Consider the following 16,403-nt stretch of genomic DNA (forward strand, 5'->3'; position numbering starts at 1 on the left):
AACCCCGCTGCTGCTGCTGGCCCCGCCCGTGTCCCGCAACCCCCCCGCTGCTGCTGGCCCGGCCCAGGCCCGTCTCCTCGCGGGGACCCCCCGCGCCCCCCAAAGGTGAGCGAGACTCGGCCCCCGCCTGCCGCGGGGAGAAACCCGCCTGCCGGGGGGGGCGGGTTATGGGGCCCCCGGGGGGGGGGGGCGGCGGCGGGTTATGGGGCCCCGGGACGGACCCCTCCACAGTCTCTGGTTAAACTGCCCCACGGCTAGAGCCCTGACTTGGACTTCGGGAGAGGGCTGCTGGGGTCTGAGCTCCGCTCCAGCCTGGGTGCGACGCTGGGCCATTCACTGGGCCCGGGCCGCAAAGGTATTTCGGCTCCTATGGGGGTGGCCAGGTAGCAAGTGTGAAAAATCGGGACAGAGTGTGTGTGCGAGGGGCGTAATAGGCACCTGTATCAGAAAAAGCCCGGACTATCGGGACTGTCCCTATAAAATCCCACCCTCCGGGATTATTGTCCCCTGATTTCAGTGGGTGATTAGATATTTTTGTGGACCTGGGCAGGCTGCAGACCTGTTTTTTTAAATGCGACTGGGCCCCGCTCGGCTCTTGGGGAGAGGTTCCGAAATCCTGGGCGTAGGGAGGCGGCACCCCCTGCGTGGGGGTCTCCCCTGCAGCCCTGTCTTGGCCTTCGGGCCTGTGCCGTGTTCGCAAGGAAGAGGCGGCGTTTAGCCCAGTGTCAGAGCGCTCAGCTGGGGTATAAAGCAGCCCTCCTGCGCGTCCCTTCTCCACCGAATGTAGCCTTATTGGGAGCGTTGCAATTAAAGGCATAAATATAGCGTTTATGCCATTTTCTGAGAAAAAATATGGGGATTCTGTACATTTAGTGCAATTCTAAATGAAGTCCAGCAGACAGGTGTTCCTTGTCTTAATGGCAGAAGAATACATTGCTAACATGCATTCTTAGCAAAAGCGAATTTTAATGCAGTCCCTGCATTTCTAAATAGTCATTAAATAATTGACAAAACCTTAGGGCAGGCCTACACCTAAAACCCTGCTTTGGCAGAGATGCAGTACTTTAATGTAAAGACGTTCTAGGGGGAAGGGAGAGAGCTTTCCCATTGGCATAGTGAATCCACCTCCAGGAGAGGAGAAGGGAGACCCTCCCACCGACCTTGCTTTGGCTACTCTAGGGGTTAGGTTGATATAACAATGTCGTTCGGGGTGTGGATTGATGTAAGTCTGTATTATAGCCCACACCTTGGTAACAGCAGCATAAAGAAGTATTAATACATATATAGAAGCATTAGAAAAAAATAATTTTAATGCGGTTAATACAACGAGCAATCCTGCGGCACCTTAGAGACTAACAAATTTATTTGGGCATAAGCTTTTGTGGGCTAAAACCCACTTCATCAGATGCATGAAGTCTGTGGTTAATGCCATTCTAAATAAAGTTGATTAAACAATTTCACAAAGGTGACCAAATATGAGTGATAGAAAGAGAAACTATAATCATAGACCTAGTTACATATTACAGAGGTACAGCCACCTTTCAGAGATAACCGGGAAAGTTTTAAAACAGCAAGAAAGGGGGAAAAAGGCAGAAAAGAGAAAATATGGCATAGAATCATAGAAGTGTAGGACTGGAAGGGACCTCAAAGGTCATCTAGTCCAGTCCCCTGCACTCATGGTAAGACCATGTAATAACCAGGGCCATCCCTAGGGGGGGTGCGGGGCCCGGGACAACCCCCCACACTCCACTCTAGGCCCCGCCCCTACTCCACCCCTTCCCCCAAGCCCTGCCTCCGAGCGATGCCAGGAGCTGGCAGGGCGCAGCAGGGCCAGGCTGGTAGCACGGCTGCTGACCCCTGCTCCTGCACTGCCCTGGCCCTGCCAGGTCCTCCTGAGGCGGGGGTGCGGTGGAGGAGCAGGACCACCCAAAGCGCAGGGCCCGGGGTGTCTGCCCCAATCCGTCCTATGGACGTCATGGCTCTCTGGTAATAACTATACCATTCCTGATGGGTGTTTGTCTAACCTGTTCTTAAAAACCTCCAGTGACGGAGAGTCCACAACCTCCCTAGGCAATTTGTTCCAGTGCTTAACTACCCTGACAGTTAGAAAGTTTTTCCTAATGTCCAACCCAAGCCTTCCTTGTAGCAGTTTAAGACCATGTCCCCCCAAATACCCACTCCTCTTTTTTTCTAAGACAGCCCTTCTTTGCAGCACCTTCACTGAAGTTGGCCCAGTAAAAGATATGACCTCACCCACCTTGTCACAGGATCGTCGGTCAAGGGCCACAGTTTATCTTTGTGAGGCTGCCTGGGACGATGTGCCTGTGTTAAAGTATAATTTAAACAAATTACAAACGTGCTTGGTACATGCATGTTCATGGGAGGGAGGCTTTTCGAGTGATGCCCAACTCAGCCCAGTTCCGATGACACTGTAGTAAAAATGTCCAGCAACTGGAGGACCTGGGAGCCGGGTGACACCGAGTCCCCCCGCCACAGCGCAGAGGGTGAGACAACTGAAATTACAATTCTGTAGATTGTTACACATGGAATGACACATCTCCTACCTTTCTGTCATTTACTTGCACACAGAATTACACATGCTCCCACGCCTTGGGGAGGGGGCTCCATGTGCTCTAGACCAGACTTTCCAACTTGTGGATCGGGACCCAAAATTGGGTCACTGGAATGTTTTGGCTGACAGTGCTTGTGATGGCTGCAGGGAGATTAAAGAACAGGAGCCTGTCTGTGCAGCCTGTTGCAAGGCTTTCTGCTGCCGCCATCTTTGCTGGGATTAACTCCTGAGGCAGAGACCCCCGGGGAGTGAGGGAGAGGTTGAAAGGGCTGGGGATGGGCAGGAAAGTGACTGTCTGCCCCAGGAGCCTCAGATCTTGCACCCTGGGGAATCAGCTCTCTTGTTAATATGTATGTAGGAGGGATCAGAGCCGAGCAAACGGGCAAGGGGGGTGCTGCCTTCAGCTAGGGTGACCAGATGTCCCGATTTTGGGATCTTTTTCTTATATAGGCTCCTGTTACCCCCCATCTCCTGTCCCAATTTTTCACACTTGCTGTCTGGTCAAGGAGCAAACCTGGGAATGGGAGGAAAATAGTGAGAAAGGGATGGCTGCGGGGTCATAAACAGGCCCCCGGAGGGGTTTCTCCGCTGTATCTCTGGGGAGCAGAGTTGCCAGGATGGGAAAGGATGAAAATAAGATGGAGAGAACAGGAAGGAAGGAAGGGGAGGGGAGGGAGAGACAGTTTGAAATGTGGTAGGTTTAACAAGTAACAGGGAGAGGAGAAGAGCAAGTAGCAGAGGGGACACAGGAGAAGGAGGGCTTTATTCCTCCTTTATCTAATCTAACCCCCTTCCCAGCCCCTCCACCCTCAAAGCCTGCGTTGCCAGACAGACAAATCTACCCAACATGGAAGTGTTGGCAGTGATGTGTTTGCTTTGTCCGACATGTCAGGCCCAGCATGACGTGGAGCATGTTTGTGTTTATGAACCTTTCATCACGCACACCTCTTGCTGGGAATAATGCGACGGTCCCTGAAATGCTGCACACAGATCTCTTGGAAGCATCAGGGTCCTGCTCTCCCTCCCTCCCCCCCACATCTGAGCAAACTGACTATTTTTTATTGAGGCCACACACAGAGCAAGGGGGCCCCTTAATAAATCTCTGTTTGACACACCCAGGCCTTAATAGTGGCTTTAAAAATAGTGATGTTTTGCTGGGGAGAAAAGGTCTGTCACATTTCATCCCCAAAGGGAGACATTTCCTCTCCTAGTGTTGGCACTTTCCCTGTCCCCTCCGCATGTTATTTATTAGAGCGACTACACGGTGGCAGAGAGTTCTGATTACAAGTTTAGCCAGTTTACTTAGCTTCTGTTGCTTCCAGCCAGAACAGCGAGTCAGATGGTGTACCCAGGGTTTTTAAAGGTGGCCTGCCGAAGAACAAACTGGCCAGTTTTTGTGACCCTTTTTGCTTTTTTATGATCAGTAAAAAGGTCCAAAGGTTTTTTTTCTTCTCCCCTGCTATGTTTGTTTGTAAGTATTGTAAGTTCTTGTCTTAAGTACCCTAAGAGAGGCTATGGCACCCTGGAGAACCAGTAGATCTGTAGCATTGAAGAAATAGAATCAATTTTAATTTGCCTTATCTCAGGATTTTTTTTAGCACTAATCCCCGTAGTACCTCAGAGCCAGATTTTCCATCACTGCACCAGAAATCAGTGGTAGTTATGAGTGCTCAGAGCCTGTGAAAATTTGGTGCTGTATGACTTGATTGAGAGGAGAAGGGACTTTTATTCAGATAGTTTAAACATTTTTTAATTGGTTTGATTCTAGTAAATACTTGAAAGAAAATATCTGTTTGTTCAAAATTCAGCAATGCCCCCCATTTTCAAGCTGCCCTGATGTTTCTGAGGGGGGGTAAAAACAGAATGTTCTTTCTTTCTCCCCCTCCTTCTCTCCCCCCTCTCAAATTCTTGAAGATTATCCCTCTGATGTTGCCTTATTTTCTCACTAATAATACACAACATATAAAAACCTTGGATTATGCGGTGTTTCCTACCCTTTTAATCTGCAACAATTTCCCCTTGTTTTGCAGAGAAAGTGTTGCCCTGAGTTACTATCGCAGATATGTGGAGAGGGCCTGAAGAAGGGGAATAAACTCCCCACTAATCAACTTTCCCCCTCATGTCTTAATCCCCCCCCACACACACTTTATGTATATTAAAATTGACTCACTTGCTGTCTTGCCCCATATGTAGTAAACATCACAGCCGGGAGCCTCCCCCCATTCAGTCTCTGCTGCTCAGTGGTCTGGGCCCAGGGGACCTAAATATCATTTGAAGCTTCAGGAGAAGAGCCATGGTCCACAGCTCCGTTCCTCGGGCACAGCGTAGCCGTGAGCAGGTGGGGTAGAGCTCATTGGGGCTGGAGATAGAGCTTTCTCAGGAGCTGCTCCCAGGCTGTGGGACAAGAGCATCCCCATGCTGCCTTCCCAGGGCCAGGTGCACTTTTTACACCTGCCTTCAGTAATTCGCAGAGACGACAAGCATCACATCCACAGACACACAAATAATAAATTACATTTTAAAAAACCTCATGGAAATTCCCCTTTGGGGAGAGGAGGGAGCAGGCGAGAATCCCAGGGGACGAATGCGAGACGTGTGGCTGGTGCCCAGCTAGACGGTGCTGGGACCCTGCAGGCATGAGGGGCTGTAAGGACCAAATAGAACAGAACACGGGGGAGTGGTGCTGCCCGGCTGCTAACGGGGCAGTTGGCTGGACCCTGAGTGACTGGGTTAAACTCCCAACTACTCATTAAATACTGATATGAAATCCTCTGCAGACAGTGCCCCATTTCCCCAAATTATGGAATATCAATAAACTGCCCAGCCCGTTTGCCACACCCCAACTCCACAGTTCCCCTCAGCCCAACTTCGATCCCCGACCCCAGCTGCCAATCACCGGCCCCTCCTCCATTGCTGGAGTACGGGCCATATTTTTAAAAAGGACTTAGGTGCCTAAACATGCAGATAGGTCTCTAGTGCGGTTTTCAGAAGCATCCATCTGTGTCTTTCGGCGCATAAATATTGCTTAAAAATCTGTCCCTTAGTGTCCTCAACTGAGACGAACCCCAGTTTGCGCTGACCCAATTTGCCAACCCCCTGTCCGTGCTCCACTCCTGCCGCTCCCGACTGCCCCGGGACCTTCCAGCTCATCCTGTCCCTGCCCCTGTTAAGGCAGCATCACCCAGAGGTCCCTGCTGCCCATGTCGGTGGCTGACCTGGGGGCATCAGTTACGCAAGATAGAGATAAAATCTCCCCAGATTTTGTACATTTTCTCTCTAATTATCTCTTACTAATGCTGTAAGAAAGTTGGGGGTGTGGGTGTATTTTTGTTCAAAAGTCATGGCCACGGCTGTTTAAAATAGCTATTTCGGTGCAGTCAGTACCACAAACAGGCCCTAAACTCTTGTTCAGTGTCAGGTGGGCGGCAGAGTCCTGTACCCTCCAAAGGGGATGGATACCGTCCCCCAGTCCCCACAGAGTGGCAGCTCTGGTGGGCCTGGGCTGGGCCGGTGGAGGGGCACCTCTCCCCACCTGCCTGGGCGGCTCTTGAGAGCCCGGTGCGTGGCCACGCAGCTTAGAGGGAACGAAGGTGGGTGTTGCAACCTGGTGCACGGGGTCGCAACACCACTCACATTTGTGGTGTGTGCTAAAAGTTGTGCTTTCTGCAACAAAGCAATTTTCTTACCATCTTATCTATTACTTACTGAATTCTTCAATTCTGAGTACAGATCTAAATTCCCCTTGAGTCGCCTCTTTTCTCCCTAGTTACTGAATAAGGATATAAAATCCCCTCACATTTTTCTCCAGTTATCGACTATTAATATCAAATCTCCTCAGATTTTGCCATTTTCCATCTCATCCTCAAAGTTTGATTAAAAAAAACAAAGCTCCTCACACCTTGCCCCCGTTCCCGCTATTTTAAAAATATTTATATAACATGTTCTCAGATCCCCCTCCCCTCCCATACATACACCTTTTGAACTGAAGGAATTTGTCTGTATTTGGAAAGAAATGTGACTGACGAAGACATACTGCTGAGTGTGTTTTTAGGATTGTACTGCTTTATAACGGGCTCAGGTTTAAAATCACGGAACATGCTTTGTGAGAAATATCCCGCAGAATCATCAGGTCTCGCTTGTTCTCTTTCCCCTGAGCAGGATTTCCAGGGTTGATGTGGTTTCCCGGTTGGAATGGGGTGAAAAGCCAGGGAAAGGAAAGGGAGCTGCTGAGAGGGTGAGGAATCAAATCACTTGACACAGTTAAGTATCAGCAAGCGAAGCTGTAATTCCCACCAGCGCCTTCTAAATAGGGTTGCCAGGTGTCCGGTTTTCGACGAGAACACCCAGTTGAAAAGGGACCCTGGTGGCTGATAGCACTGCTGACCGGCCGTTAAGGGCCTGTTGGTGAGGTGCAGCAGGGCTGGGCAGGCTCCCTGCCCAGCTCCGCGCGGCTCCCGGGAAATGGCCAGCATGTCCTACTCCCAGGCAGAGCGGTGGCCAGGGGGGCTCCACGTGCTGCCCCCACGCAGCAGCAGCTCCCATTGGCCAAGGCTTGAGCTGCGGTCCATGCCCTGGAGGTGACCCTGCCCTCTGTCTCCCCGTCGCCAGCACCCAGGAGCTCAAGGTATCCCCATCTTGGAGCGCTGCAAGGGGCTCTGGGAATGGGGCTGCTGGAGGGGAGGCAGATGTGAGAGCCCCTCTCGGGGCTCTGTGGCCTTCAGGGACTCCTGCACATCTTCCCCTGTAGGGCCCCACATCCTGTCGGTGCTGCGTCCCTCAGCCTCTTCCCAGCTCACCAGTGGGGCCCTTCTGGTCTCGGACCTCTGGCTCTTGCCGATCCTGGGCCCTGGTGCAGTGGCCTGGCCCTGCCTGGGTCTGCGGCCTATAGCAGTGCTACGGGCTAACCCTTGCCACCCCCACTGTGTTTGCTAACCTCCGCAGGCCAGGGAGCAAGCTAGAGGTTGGGGATGAGAATTAAGCAAGTGTCAAACCTGTTTGTTAAAGCTGCAAAACTTCCCAAATGAACTACAGTACACAAGAAATTAATGAAGGTCCTGTAGCTGCTGGAATGAAAAGCAAGTTTAGTAGTTCCCAGATGTTCTGTCCTTTGGTATTAAGGGCCATGTTTGCTCTAGCCACCACAGTATCTGATACTCCTTCCTGAGATTTCCCTTTAGTGTTCAGGCCATATAATTAAAAACATGTTCAAACTTTAAATCCAATCAAGGATTTGGAAAAGTCCCACCATTGCTGAAATTGCCATGTATTTATGAGTGATATTCAAAGTAAAAATCACAGTGAGATTATAAAAGTCCTGTAATTTAGTATTTATGTGCTTAGATACTACTGTGATGGGTGACACAGACAAAGAAACATAGCTACAGAGTGGAGCAGTCCAGCTCAAAGAACAGAACGATTCAGGCTGAATCATTCAGGATTTCTGTTTCTGCTTCTAAATTTGAAACAGCAAATGTAAGTAAAATTAATGTTCAAAAAGTTGTTTTTAGCACCAAAAGAGACATTAACGTACAATCATACATGATTAAGAAAATATACATGATCTTTAACAACAACCCTGCTGAAGTACATATTCTGACGTTTAATTTCTAAAATTCTTTTTGAGCACTCTTGGTAAAGGAAAAGCTCTTTTATAAGGAAAACCTTGCCCACACAAGATATGATAGCGTCTAACTCCCAACTCAGGAGCTAAATATGAACCCTTGTCTGGGAGGGGGTGGCAGCAGGCAGAGGGGTACTTGATAACCAGGTGGCAGAGCAGAGAACATGCTAAGGATGGGTGAGTGAGTAATATGGCCTTGTGGTACAGCTAATTACCTTGTATGCTAGTTCATTCTTGTGTGCTGTTTAGAAGCTGGTAAGTAATTCCAGCTAATTCAGTTTTGTTCTGTAGGGGAGCTCCAGTGGCTGTGAGAAATAGGCTTGGGGGACTCGGGGTCACCAGCTGTTTTTATCCCCCTGAGGTCGACCTGCTGAATCCTTCTCCTCCTTTTTTGAGAATTTTTATTTCCTTGGGATGGAATTTTTTCCAAGGGCCCCTGTTGTCAGTTCATTTGGGGCCATGTTGGAATGTTACTGTCATGGACAGGCCAGGGGCTGTGAATGTTTGTTTACTGCCCATGACCTGTCCATGACTTTTACTAAAAATACGTAGGACTAAAATGTAGCCTTATCTGTTAGTGAGGAGAACAGTGTCCCAACAATGAAGGGCTGGGAGATTAGGAGGCTCAGAGTACTAGTTAGTGGGAGCCAGACCCTTTCCTCTTCAGGTCAAGGGTGTGAATCCAGCTGTAGGCCAGTAATTAGTCCCATTCGGTTCCATAAGAATATTCAGGTGAACAAGGGCTTGCAGCATCACGCCCTAGGTTCAGTCCCATGTTCGTGTTACAACTGGCACTCCCAGCAAAGAGACAGAAGTGGGAATCAAGAGCAACAAGATACCTCATGGCTGGGAGGCTCCACCGCACAGCTGAGGCACGTTGGTGAGGGCAACACAGAGAAGCTTGCACTGCCGTTGCTCCCCCTGTCTGTTCGCTAGATCCACCTTTTGTCTCATATGTAGACGGTAACACCTTTGGGGCAGGGACTGTATGTTACAGACGTGTACGTTGCTTAGCGCAATTGTCTGGTGTAAGTGCTACTGTCATACAAATAAATAATGTTTACAACATTACTTCAATGTGCCGAGCTCTTAAGGTGGAATCATGTTGCACTTTTTATAAAAGATATAACCTAGAAGATATATCACTGGATTTAATCTAATTCTCTGTCCTCTATACAGCTAGTATTTTTGCACTGGAATGGTGAGACTTTTGGCTGGTCCCCACGTAATAGGAATGTAATTAATCCAGTATTTCAGATCCTTTTGTTTTTTCCAATATAAATTACTCGGTGGTAAAAAGCAGTGAGTAGCAGCTTTGTATCGACTGAGTTATGGAAAAGGTGACCTGCATCAGTGATTAATCTTGCTTTTTGATTAGTCTGAGTCCTAAAGCGCCTACCCAGTATTTTGCACTAAGGTAGATGTTTAATCATAATGATAATTAGCTAGCAGAATGCAGTTTGATGTTACTGAAATCTACCTAGGGCCATTTATAACCAATTTTACATGTAATGTACTGTTGTTTTCCTTTATCTATATGTATATAAAACCTTTAAAACATGGCTTTTGGGGTGTGTGTGTGGGGATTTTAGTTATTACATACATTTTCTCCAGTTAACCGGTGTCCTCTTCTTTTGTATAGCATTTAGCAATAACCACTATTCTAGCAGAGGGTCCAAATCCTATAAATTAAGGGTTGCCTTCATTCCAGATTGTGCAAGTAAACCACCATTTTTGGTATGGTCAGAAGTCTCAAGGTTACTTGGCACCCATAAAAATAGCACCCCATTGCAACTGCCCATCACCAATATGGCGATATTTTGAGATGAGGTGACAATGTAAGCGTCAGGACAGGATGATGACCATTGAATATCCCCATCTTACCATGTATATGGCAGATAGATATTTTTTAAACTATGCCCTGCTCTCTTCTGGGTGGGTTTTTTATTGTCTTAAAGGTTAAAACAAAATTCTGACTCTATTATCTTAATACAGTTGAGTTAATATATCAACAGGTTAGTGCCTTGTTTTGTGAATCTTGAGAGCAGCTGGTATCCAGAGTAAATGATATTGTTATCTTATAGCTCTCACATCATTTTGTCATGGCTTAATAAAACTGTACTAACCATGAAAAATGGTGACACTGTAAGCATGCCGTTTTCTGTTTGCTGTGCCGGCTGCAGTTTCATGCTGTTCGCAGGGTGGTGCTAATTGAACTGATGCAAATATAGAGAGGTCTTTGCAGAACCGGATGTTACACACGCTGGTCAAAACACCTGTGTTAACTTTAGCTCCACTGAAAACAGAAAATAGCTTATGACAAATTATAGAGGCTAATATAATACAATAGAATAGAATAGAAAAAGTCCAGTTTTAAGGGGACCTGTGCAATCAGAAGTATTGACCGGACACCATAAGTCCGGTTACAATAATTTTCTATCATTTTCTAGTGTGCTGTAAAAAATAAAACCTAAAATTAGCGTAATATATCTGTCAAAACAATATATTTGATTGAATCTTTGAATAACTTTTTCAGTCTACAATCAGAAGCAGTAGGGATCAACTAGCCTTTAAAGAGCTAAGCCAGCCGGCATCAACGGTCAGTAATGTAGTTAGTGTTTCCCCATCCACAGTCAACACTGTTTTATCTATCAGCTAAATTGTGCTGCCGTCACACTAGTGCGAGGTGAAATGGCGGAACCCGAAAAGAAAAGGATTCGAAGGCTGTGCTCTTTTAAAGACGAGTGGTTGCAACTCCCAGAGTATCAGAATTGGCTTTCAAAGGCAAGTGAAGAGTCGGGATACTGTTCTATTTGTCGTGTTCAATTCAAGATTCAGTTTGATTCTGTAAAAGCTATCCAGCATCATGCAGAGACAGCGGGTCACGAAATCAAAGTACGAGCACAAGTCCAGTCCAATATAATCGATAAATTCTTCGTATTGCCTGATACCTCCGAAGAAGAACAGGTGTGCACGGCTGAATTGCTCTTAACATACCATGGAGTTAAACACCACCACAGCTACCATTCTCAAGACTGTGGAAATAAACTGTACCCCTCCATTTTCACTGATTCCAAGATAGCTTCCAAAATTCACTGTGGAAGGAGAAAAGCGGAGGCTTTGATTGAGAATGTATTAGCCCCTCATTCATTAAAACTGGCTGTGCAAGACATTGGATCAGCATCGTTCTCAATAGTGACAGATGCTTGGAATAAAGGGAACACAAAATTATTCCCAGTTGCCCTCCACTACTTTAATAAAGATAAGGGAAGCTGCACATGTATCCTAGACTTTTTCGAGGATGCAGATGAGACCTCAGAGGCAATCGCAAACAACGTAAGAAGTTGTCTTCAAAATGCTGGTCTGATACATAATAAAATTGTGGCATATGGAGCAGACAACGCATCTGTCAATTTTGGAAAGCACAAGTCTGTTTTGGTGCACCTAAAACAAATGTTGGATTTACCAAATCTTGTGCCAGGGCATTGCAGCACTCACATAGTGCACAACACAGCAAAACATGGCTTGAAAATGCTCTCTTATGATGTAGAGAACTTGGTCATCAAGGTTTTCAGTGAATTCTCGTCCAGTGCAAAGAACATTAGTGAGCTTAAAGAGTTCTTTGACTTCCTGGAGACAGACTATTCGGAAATCTTACGCCATGTACCTACACATTTTTTGACCCTTTTCACTGCCGTAGACAGGTTACTGAAGCATTGGCCTGCCCTCAAATCTTACTTTGTGAAGAAAGGAGAGGAAAAAGTGAGCTGCGCAATATGGGCCTTCCTCTCTGAGCAGGAGGTCGCAGTATCCGATGATGACATGGTTACACTTCCCGAGCTGTACGTCTACTTTGTACACAACATTCTGAGCCAATTTAACAACACCGTAAAGGTTCTTGAAAGTGATTACATTCAGGTAACTGGACTGTATGGTGTATTCAACAGGCTGAGAAGAGAGATTCAGAATCGACAAGAGCAAGGCTTCTATGGGTACAAGGCGACACAGTTCTTGAAGAAACTGCCACCTAATGAGCAGAATAAATTTGTTGGAGATGCCCAACGGGCTTACACACGCATGCTGCAGTACCTAGAAAAGTGGTTTGATTTCAGCGAAAACTCTTTCTATGTGCTGTGTGCACCACTCAATCTAGACGGACCTCTTGAGCTAGACAAACTGTGTGCTTTGACTGCAAACTGGGACATTCAAGTAGACGGAGATGAACTATTTACAGAAATGTGCTCACTGAACGATGCGCTACCAGCCCTAAAGAGTTTGACAAATGATGCTGAATTGCCATTGTCCCCCCAGCAACAAGAGCGCCGCCGTCGAATCAGTGTCTCTGAGGTGTGGGTAGAATTCTTTAAGCGCTGGGAGGCCCCGAACTTACTTAAAATTGTGCAGCATGTGCTTGCTGTACCACCCACCAACGCCTTTGTGGAACGCGTTTTCAGTGTTATGAAGAACTTGAGGACTGACGAAAGGAATCGGCTCCGTGTGGGCGCGGTGAAAGCTGAGCTATTCGTGCACTTCAACTACACAATGACGTGTGCCGAGTTTGCTGGATTTTTGAAGACAAAAGCAGCGAAGGAGCTTGTGGTGGCAGCGAGACAAGAGCAGAAGTATGAACGTAAGTCACTTCACTGGCCACGCTCATTAAACCTGGTTTTGTTTTATTTTGTTTGTATCTTCGTTGCATTGCAGACGCAGTTAAAAAGTAGTGTTTAAAATCTCTCCCTGGTGAGGCGAAGGCTATGTGAGTCACACGTTCCATCTCCCACATTCAAACTATTGCAGCTCCTGGCCTTCTACTGGTGCCTGCTCGGGCCTTGCAGTGAAAATGAGCGAGTGAACGAAGGTGGGAGAGAGCGAGTGATGGAGGGAAGGGGGTGGAGTGAGCAGAGGTGGGGACTTGGGGCAGGGGGCGGGGCAAGGGTGTTCGATTTTCTGCAGTTAGAAAGTTGGCAACCCTACTTCTAAAGCCCCCCAGGGTCTGCTTCATCTTAGCCAGGTCAGAGTTGTTCCTAGAACTCTAGACACTTGGCAGTAGCGCCCTCTCTCCTGCCCTCACTACCTCTGATTTTTCAGATGGGATGTGGTGTCCAGATTTGTCCCTTTCTCTCTCTCCCTTGGGAAAAGTTTGGGGAGGATTTTGTTCCTGATTTTTCAGATTCTCCAGTGCTATTTGGGTTTGTTTCTCTCCTTTCCTCCTCCAGCGCAGGGAATGACTCATGTTTAGATTCTCTCTCTCTCTGTCCCAGCAGGTGAGGGAATGGTGAGTGAGAATGTGGAAGAGAACCCTCAGCAGGAAGATCTTGAGCAAGTTGAAACTCACGGGACATTATTGGGTAGATCTGAAGGGACTGTGTCCTGGAGTCCAGAGCACGGAAAAGCCGGTGGGTCTCAGTGCAGGCCAGAGAGACAGCAGGGAAACCAGCCAGGGAAGAACGCGGGTAAATCCACTCAACGTGACGGTGGTTTGAAGAATCTTAGTAAAAACATGATGCACCAGAAATCCTCCAAAGGGGAGAGGAAAAACACATGCACAGAGTGTGGGAAAAGCTTCAGTCGGAGTTTATACCTTATTATACACCGCAGAACCCACACAGGAGAAAGACCCCATAAATGTCTTCAGTGTGGGAAGAGCTTTATTGGCATCCCAACCCTGAAAAAACATCAGAAAATCCACACGAGAGAAAAACCCTATAAGTGCCCTGACTGCGGGAAAAGCTTCGGTGAGAGATCACACCTTATTGGCCACCAGAGAGTCCACACAGAAGCAAAAACCTTCATATGCTCTCAGTGTGGGGAAACCTTCTGTAATTGGTCATCCTTTCTTAGACATGAGAGAATCCACACCGGAGAGAGATCTAAACCTCATAAGTGCCCTGAGTGTGGGGAGAACTTCCGTGATAGGACTGGTCTTATTAGGCATCAGACAACTCACACAGGAGAGAAACCCTATACCTGCCTGAAGTGTGGAGAAAGCTTCAGTCGGCGCTCTAACCTTACCAGGCACCAAAAAGTTCACACTGGGGAGAGACCCTATAAGTGCCTCAAGTGCGGGAAAAGCTTCAGTCAGAAATCAACCCGCAGTAGACATCTGAGAACGCACTGGGGAGAAAGTGAATAAGTGGCCTGATGAGGGCTGGCTGAAGTGGGTTAGACCGGAGCAGTTGCAGTTAAAGTTGAGACTAGCTTCCTTTTTAACTGCCAGTTTTCCTGTGTGCTCTAAAACCCACATGTGGACTTGGATTGTCTTGAAAATTGCCGTGCCTCATCTGGGCCGGGGGCAGAGCTAGTGGTGGGAGGTTGTGGTCGTTTGGTCTCGGGGTTCCTCAGATACAGCCTCCCAGTAAGGAGCTGCTTTTACCATTCAGATTGCTCTGAAACCCTGTGCAAACTTAACCCCCATGAAAAGCAGGAAATATTACATTAGAGTAAATGCTACCCCCACAACATAACCTTAACTCTGCCCTCTTTGAGTGAAGTCCCAACATACCGATAACACACATTTGCTCTCTACCTTTGCAGATGTGACAGAACACTTCAGGAATAGAGCACTGATGAGCAGTGTAGGACAAATTCGGCCACCTTCTGTTGCTAAGGGAAGACTCTGGGGTAGGTCAGGCACAGTGAGCAGCTCTCACTTACACTCAAAAACTGAGCGTGCCCCACACAAACCACCCCAGAACGACAAAATGTTCCCATGTTCCCATGGCTTCACCCTTGCCCTGAGGATTCCCTTGGGGGACATGGCTTTCACTGGCAGAGTTAAGGTTGCACAGTGGGAATGACATTTACCTTAATTTCTTGGATTTTAGAGGTGTAAGTTTAGCCACTCTCCACATTGTGGAAGGGCACAAGGCAGCGCCGGGCAACCTTAGCTCTGCATTAACTAAGGTTTTGGACAGTTAATATATTTGCTGATTCCACAAATGTCGTCACCGTTTGACTTTTCAGAGTCTGGTTACCCATCTCTGCTGTTAGGAGACAGCAGCCCTCCTCTGGCTCTGCCTGGGTCAGCAAAGGAAAAGGCCCGATCAGCCCGTCCACCTTCCCAGCTGCTGGGATTCCCTGCCTCAGTGGAATCGTCTCCCCCATCTTGCCTGGTTCCCCAGCCAGTGTCCTATGGACTGGGTATCCGAGGAACCTTTTGTGCCCTTTATTCACAAAGACCTCCAGGCACCTGGAGCGATCCAGTGTTTAGGGACTAGGAGAGATGGGTGTTGGGCAGGGAAGAGCCTGTGTTTGAGCACAGGGGGATGGGAACCCAGGGACTGAGTGTGTGAATCAGTGAGTGATGGTGAGAGCGCTGAGACTGGAGAACTCGTTGCACTAGCAGAGCACAGCTCCTCCTTGCAAAGAGGAGCAGCAGCCACAGCCAACACCCAGAGAAGATAAGACAGCATTTGCCCAGCTGCAGATGGCTCATCGTTACAGTCTAAAGGGATCTGGCAGCCCCTGCAGCTGCCAGCGGCTTGGAGAGAGACAGGCATTCAGCTCAGGGAGTTCAGCCAGAGCCCTAACGCGTTCTCTCGCGGTTGTAACCTTTGGTTAAGATGCCAGCAGAGTGCAGTGAACTCAAAGGGAAATTAACGAATGGCCGGGGTTTTGCCTCCTGAAGAAATGTCAAGAGCAATGAGGGCACAGTTCTACAGTAATTCTCTGCAATTGGCATTGGGCATGTGGTGTCCTGTGTGTGTGTGTTTGAAAAACAGGATCTGGATTATATAAATGGATGGGGAGGTACTTTGGACATTTAAATAAAACACAGTTACTGTTCCCTTTCTTTTCAGTCCCTCACTATAGAAAACAATCCCCAGCGACAGTTAATTTGTTTTCCTTGGAATCAGCCTGATGAAACTCCTTAGGATGCCTATAAATGACGTGCACGTGGCTGGTGATGCCTTTCTCCAAATACAGGGCAGCGCTCAGTGAGGCTCCTGCGTGATAACACGCTGGTCACAGGGTTCAACGAATGGAGTTATTCTTTGACACATGGGGCCCGTTTCAGGTGACGTTTTGCCCCCTCTACTCCGGGTCGTCCTTCTCTCAGAACCATCATCCAGCCACTCCTGTTATTTCTCTTTATGCTTCGTTCTGGTGAAGGAAACCTGCAGACACAGACACATCTGGAATCTGTTTCTTCAGTCCCCAACCCATCTGTGAGAGGAGCCGGGATTGTTCATTCCAGCCATGCAGCCCTTG

At 47.9% G+C, this 16,403-nt stretch overlaps 1 protein-coding gene across 1 annotated transcript; it reads left to right on the forward strand.

Annotated features, from left to right (window-relative positions):
* The first annotated feature begins 14 nt into the window (after nucleotides 1-14).
* LOC125644660 (uncharacterized) lies at nucleotides 15-15,977 on the forward strand. The gene is made up of 4 exons (XM_048868923.2): nucleotides 15-105; nucleotides 7,913-8,044; nucleotides 10,848-12,822; nucleotides 13,457-15,977. Exons 3-4 carry the CDS (start codon nucleotides 10,884-10,886, stop codon nucleotides 14,323-14,325), a joined length of 2,808 nt encoding a protein of 935 aa, XP_048724880.1. The 5' UTR covers nucleotides 15-105; nucleotides 7,913-8,044; nucleotides 10,848-10,883; the 3' UTR covers nucleotides 14,326-15,977.
* The last annotated feature ends 426 nt before the right edge of the window (nucleotides 15,978-16,403 follow it).

This window comes from Caretta caretta, chromosome 11 (genome assembly GCF_965140235.1).
Source record: "Caretta caretta isolate rCarCar2 chromosome 11, rCarCar1.hap1, whole genome shotgun sequence".
Taxonomy (NCBI): Eukaryota; Metazoa; Chordata; order Testudines; family Cheloniidae; genus Caretta; species Caretta caretta.